Genomic DNA, 6,483 nt, shown 5'->3' with positions numbered 1-6,483 from the left:
CACACACACACACACACACACACACACAGTCACTGGAGAAAACTAGCAACACACTAAAAGCAGAAATAAAGTTTTTATTGATTGTGACAGTGTGTGTGTCACCTGTGTGTGTGGTGCAGCAGTGGTCAGTGTGTTTCCATCTGTAGTGGTCAGGTTCAGTGTCCAGGCCGTCTCTCCTCGTGCTCCAGAGAGGTCCGTCTTTGGGCTCATTATGAATCTGTTCTCTGATGAGACAAGAACACACACACACACACACACACACACATCAGTCTCACTGTGCTCCTCACATCACTGAACCAGAGACAGTCCTGCATCCTAAACCATGTCATAGATTCACACTCCATTTTGGGGAAAGTTACTTTTAAAAGTAATGCATTACAATATTGTGTTACTCCATGAAAATGTAACTAATTGCATTACTTACCTACTTTTTATGGAAAGTAATGCATTACGTTACATTTGCGTTACTTTTTGTCACGTGGGCTGGGCTTGCTTGTTTGATTTTCAATAACGAAAAACACAAGATAATTTTTTGGCAACTGTAAAGGCCCTTTCACACCAAAAGTGAAAAGAATGAGCCTCAGGCTGAAGGAAGAGTCTCTGTCTCTGCACTCACTCCTGATTTCTCTGAACACGGGACAGGACAGCTGTCAGAGAACACACGGGGAAACAGAAGTAACTGTCTTTACTTATTGTCACGCTCTTGTGAAGGGAGGCGCACGGAGACAAAGGCAATCCAAATCACATTTACTAGTAATCCAAGATGATGACGATTCATACAAAACACAGGATTACACAAACAGCAAACACAGCTATCAACCAGCAGCTAACTGAAGTGAAAGCGGAACTTAAGCAGGGTGAGATAACGAGGGACACAGGTGAGGATGATAACTAATCAAACACAGGTGAACTGAATGACTAAATAAAAACACTAAAGAAGTCCATAACTGTGACACTTGTATGAAAAAGTAACAGAATGATCATGTTTGGGTGAATGAAGCCGTTCCTCGAGTGAGCTGTCAGGATTTAGTATTATTACTCCAGGAAAACTCCGTCATTACTTCATGAGTGCTTGTGTAAGCTGATCTCACCCCTCTGATGAGTCCCGTCTGTCTGCGGGTGTCCGTTTCTGTCTGCGCCGCTGAAGCCGCTGGGTTTGGTGGAAACCGGCACGAAGGTGGGATCCAGGTCCAGGATGAGCTGGTTGAGCTGATGGATGGAGTTATCGATGTCCAGCGTCAGAGAGCTGAACTCCTCGTCGTGTTTCTTGTCCGTGTCGTGGCTCTGAGAGATCACGGGGCTCGATGGACCGCTGTCCAGCACTGAAACACCAGAAAACACACTCATTCATTACAGTGCTTTTTCATACCGGATTCCAGTTTGGTTCCGTTTGAATAAAAGCAAATAACTTTCCTCATAGAAAAAAACGATAAGAAACCGTTTTGTCTAAATAGTATTTTGGTTGGACATCAGCGATGATGTGCAGAACACTAGTGTTACTGAATGCTGAAATTATCTGGAGTTTTATTTAATTTATCACTTTAGAAAATATGATGCATATAAAAAAAAAAACACAATAAACAGTGTAAAAAGTGGTAACCTGCACTTGTTATTTTAGAGAGCTATTGCTACCTGATTTAACATAAAACATTTGTTTTGTTTTGTTAGTTTTACTATATTTAGTGTTTTAGGTTTTATTTTCAGTGCATTAAGCCCTTTCAAATTAGCTTTTATTTATTTTAATTAAACTAAATTAAACACTGACTAAAATGTTTTAGTTTAATCTTAAAAGAAAAATTTTACTTTCATATTATATCTAATTTAGCTTTTGTTTATTGTGAAATTAAGTTGTAAAAAGCCAAAAAAATATTATATTAACCTGCATGAAGTAAAGTTTTTGCTTGTAATTAAAGAAAAATATATTAATATGGTCTTTATAATGTATCTCATATATCTTTTTACTTTGTACAAATGTTTTTGTGCTTGAGAAAATTTTGTAAAATTGAAATATATTAAAGTGATAGTTCACCAAATTTTGTGAGATGAGTCCAAACAGCTGATAAAAACTACACTGACTCACTGGAGGAAGAGTTATTATGGATTATGGACTCTATGTATTTGAGTTAAAAACGTCTTAATGCTGGATTAGTTTCAGCTTTTGTCTTCTCCAGATGTTAACTGATGGACTGGAGTGCTGTGGATTATTGTGATGTTTTTATCAGCTGTTTGGACTCTCATTCTGACGGCACCCATTCACTGCAGAGCATCCATTGCTGAGACACTGATGCAGTGCTACATTTCTCCAAACCTGATGAAGAAACAAACTCATCTACATCTCGGATGACCTGAGGATGAGCACATTTTTATTTTTGACTGAACTATTGCTTTAATATAGTTTGAGAACCGAATCAATGTAACATCAGAGTATCAGAGTAGTTCGTTCTGCTCACCGGCGGGTTTAGGCAGCAGCTGCTGCATGTGCTCTGTGGCGTCCTCCCCCGGCAGGTACAGGTACTGCTGAGCGGCGACCAGCTGCTGCTGATGGACCCAGGTCTGCGTGGAGTATCCTGCGTGCTGGAACACATGTCTGGGAGAGCTGACGGGCAGCGACGCGCCCCTGTGAGCGAAGCCGGCTCTGCGCTCGGACTCGTCCCCGGCCGCTGCGTGCGTCTGAGGCTCGTCTGCGCGGCTGGGGCTCCCGAAGCCGTCGGACAGCAGCGAGTTCTGGCTGCTCTGGTGACAGGACGAGGAGAGCGTGCCCAGACTGTCCACGCTGTGCAGGTCGTGCCGTGAGGTCAGCGCTTCGTCGTCCAGGATGTCGGTCTCGCGCTCTTTTGGCCGCAGGCGTCCGTTCAGGTGCAGCGGCGCAGGGCTCACGGGCGGCTCCGTGGCGGCGCAGCCTCGGCTCGTCTCGTCCAGGCCGAAGCCGCTGAGCAGCCGCTTGAGCTCCACGCGCTCCTGCTGGCTGGGCTGCGGGGTTCTGGGCCAGCCGTCGGTGCGCAGCGAGGCACTGGACAGACCCGAGTCGCTGCTGGCCGAGAGCGTGTGGTCGGGGCTGGAGGAGGTGCTCTGCTGGGCTCTGGAGAGCGTGGCGCTCCTCGCCGAGCATCGGTCCAGCACGACAGCAGGAGGATGGAGAGGAGCCGCTGGAGAGAGGAGAGATGAGCGAGACTCACTGTGCGTGAAGGGAACACTGTCATCCACCTAATGAACAGTACATTCAATGTGCATGAAATCAAGTGCTGAACTAAAGTGTATTTTAGTAATTTTGACATTTTATTACTTATTGTGCTTTTTAAAATATGTCTATACGTTTTAGTTACGTTTGTACTTAACGAAACATTAAAACGAAAATAAGAAATGTTGCCTTGGCAATGATGTTTATGCAATGAATTAAAAATTAAAAAAAAATTTTTTTAGTTAACTATAATAACTCTGCCATAACTGTCAGCTACTAATAAGAGTGTAGTATGTGCAGCACCATCTAACAGTTTCAACATATTTCCTCGCCGAGCATCGGTCCAGCACGACAGCAGGAGGATGGAGAGGAGCCGCTGGAGAGAGGAGAGATGAGCGAGACTCACTGTGCGTGAAGGGAACACTGTCATCCACCTAATGAACAGTACATTCAATGTGCATGAAATCAAGTGCTGAACTAAAGTGTAACTGCATTTTTTTAATGAAATACTGCATTTGGTCATGTAATCGACTAAATTAGCCAGGCTACACCACACAGCGTCCCACAACAGAGTGTGTGTTTAGTGTCATTGATGTGCTATTATTATGTTTGCTAATATTTTCAAATACATTTTTATATATTTTGTTTTCACTTTACTTTTAGTAATTTTGACATTTTATTTGATTAGTTATTGTGCTTTTTAAAATATGTCTATACGTTTTAGTTACGTTTGTACTTAAAAAAAAACACGAAAATAAGAAATGTTGCCTTGGCAATGATGTTTATGCAATGAATTAAAAAAGTATATATTTTAGTGAACTATTCTGCCATAACTGTCTAATAAGACACAATAACTGCTACTAATAAGAGTGTAGTATGTGCAGCACCATCTAACAGTTTCAACATATGTTAATGTACATTTCCACCAAAAAGCTATGACAAGACCTTTGAGCTTTCTCCAGTGATGCCACATCTGCAGTGAGCCTCAGCTGCCTGACAGCACTAGTGATGCTAGTTAACTGTGTCTAGTGATTTCAGTGATCTATATGACAGAGTTTCTCACGGTCACACACATCGAGAGAGCAGCACATGCTCCGTGTGCTTCACACTGATGTGCTGAGAGAACAGCAAACAGCTTGATGACTATTGAGCGTCTACTAGCTGTTAACTCACTGAAACTGATCCAGTCTACAGGCATTTATTCACAGCATCACACTTTATCCATTAAACCTCTCATATGTCCTGTCTGAACAGAGTGAAGCAGTGATCGGTGTGTTTGTGTTTCTGCTCCAGTAATGCTGTTGATCTGTGCTTGTTCTCCTCCTGACCTGATGAAGCTGAGTTAGTTCACTGAGACTCGGGGGTGGGGCTCTTCTTCCATATATGGAGATTGGAATGTAAACACAGGGGGCGGAGCATGAGAGGAGCGGGGCGGAGCTGAGGACCAGTTATCTGACACTATGGCTCTCCTCCGAAGGGACGATGAGGAGCAGCCAAAATACCAAATACAGTCAGACTGAGACGCCCAGTTCATTTAGAGATTCAGTTCGTTCCAGGAGCTCATAGTTTGCCATCTCTACCACTGTTGCTATGTCTTCATTATTAGATTATATATAAAGTGCATCATAAATTGCATCTTGTTCCCAAACCTGGGAGAGAAACACACTCCCTTACATTCAGTTTAATGGTGGAGCAGTAGTGTCTTTCAGTGGACAATTCTTATGTTATTACATTAGTTCCTCTCATAGTTCCTCTATACACTGTAATAACGGTGCTTTAAAAGCAACATATTTACATATAAATACTGTAAAAATGCTAAAGTGAATTAAGTTGCCATACCATATATAGTAAAAAATGGAAAACTATGAATTACCATGTAATTTACTGTGAACAATGGTAAAAGTACATTCTCAGAAGTCCCTGTGTAAGACCTCATATATGATTATATTTTGTCTAAATAATTGTGTTTCTTTTTTATTCATATTATCAGTAGGTTACAAAATGTAATGGCATTTATTTAGTTCATGTTTATTGTGTTATTTCACTGTCATGTGTGTTACCCTGATGGTCTTTTCTTCATGTGTTTGACACTGTGCACGTCTATATATGTGTCCCTGGAGCACAAAAGCAGTGTAAGTCGCTGGGGGATATTTGTAGCAATAGCCAACAATACATTGTATGGGTCACAATTATACATTTCTCTCTTATGCCAAAAATCATTAGGATATTAAGTAAAGATCATGTTCCATGAAGATATTCAGCTTTCAGATGATGTATAAATCTCAATTTCAAAAAATTGACCCTTAATGGTTTTGTGCTCCAGGGTCACATACGAGTAATGGCCATGTTCATGGGCTGACAATTTACAATGAATTCATGATTTATATTGTACCATCTCTGTTATTAACGCTGGATATCAAGTAGACTGTTAAATGAACATCACCAATGATATATATGGTTTTAAGTTGTTGATTTTTACCATAAATTTAACATGATCTTTTTTACAGTGTGTGATAACAGTCTTAATTGTGATTTTACTAAAGAAAGTCCTTCTTTACAGAACAGCGAATCACTGAAAAGAATCAGTTGAAAACAATGACTAGTTCATGAATCAGACTTCACACGAAGGGTCTGTAGAACGCAGCCAGAAGAGCTCTTCAATCTGAAGATAAAAGCAAACCTCTTCCACAACTAAACACATCGTTCAGGCCTTCAATTAACAGACGCTCACATCCTACAATCACTCTCTCACAGCAGAAACACACAGAAACAGATGCTCAGAGCTGCAGATCAGTTGAGTAAATGATTCAGTGACTCACTCACACACACAGTCATTTGTCACCACCTACTGGTGTAATAGTGTAACCTGCAGAAAAATCACTGTAAAATCCTGTCAGACGGTTATATTTTAGCCCTCTTAGACAACACTGAGCCAGTCAGATTCCAGAACCAGAACTTACTGTTGTATATAAAACAGGATATATACAATACCCCAAGTACAACTCCAATTTTGTAAACATAATTAAGCTGCTGTACACACTACAACATAAAACAAGTAATAAACATTTGTTCTTTTGTTTGTTTTTAGTATTTGGATAACGATGCAATATTCAATACAACAGTAGAATATGCCACTGATAAACAAACAACAAACTCTGGAGTATCTTCGAGATGATTTGAGTGTGTCTGTGTAGCCGGAGCTCCTTCAGCATCATGTAATCTCTAGCACATGTCCTTCCTTTCATAAATAAGCTCAAATACTGGTTTTCACGAGACTCACCGGCGCATGTGCAGCGCTGAACTCA

The 6,483-nt window shown here is 41.1% G+C and overlaps 1 protein-coding gene across 1 annotated transcript in view; it reads right to left on the bottom strand.

Annotated features, from left to right (window-relative positions):
* The window catches only part of LOC107563081 (tensin-3-like), a 34,881-nt gene that overhangs the window by 8,627 nt on the left and 19,771 nt on the right, over window positions 1-6,483 (bottom strand). The window contains exons 9-12 of the mRNA XM_016247864.1: window positions 3,490-3,612; window positions 2,451-3,204; window positions 1,092-1,322; window positions 103-224 (exon numbers count right to left, since the gene is read on the bottom strand). Of these exons, the coding sequence (XP_016103350.1) occupies window positions 103-224; window positions 1,092-1,322; window positions 2,451-3,204; window positions 3,490-3,612 (1,230 nt within the window). The remainder of the gene's footprint in view (window positions 1-102; window positions 225-1,091; window positions 1,323-2,450; window positions 3,205-3,489; window positions 3,613-6,483) is intronic.

The sequence above is a fragment of the Sinocyclocheilus grahami genome, unplaced genomic scaffold (assembly GCF_001515645.1).
Source record: "Sinocyclocheilus grahami isolate Dianchi unplaced genomic scaffold, SAMN03320097.WGS_v1.1 scaffold857.1, whole genome shotgun sequence".
Classification (NCBI taxonomy): Eukaryota; Metazoa; Chordata; class Actinopteri; order Cypriniformes; family Cyprinidae; genus Sinocyclocheilus; species Sinocyclocheilus grahami.
The sequence above is the reverse complement of the archived record's forward strand: the minus strand, read 5'-3'. Positions and strand labels throughout refer to the sequence as shown.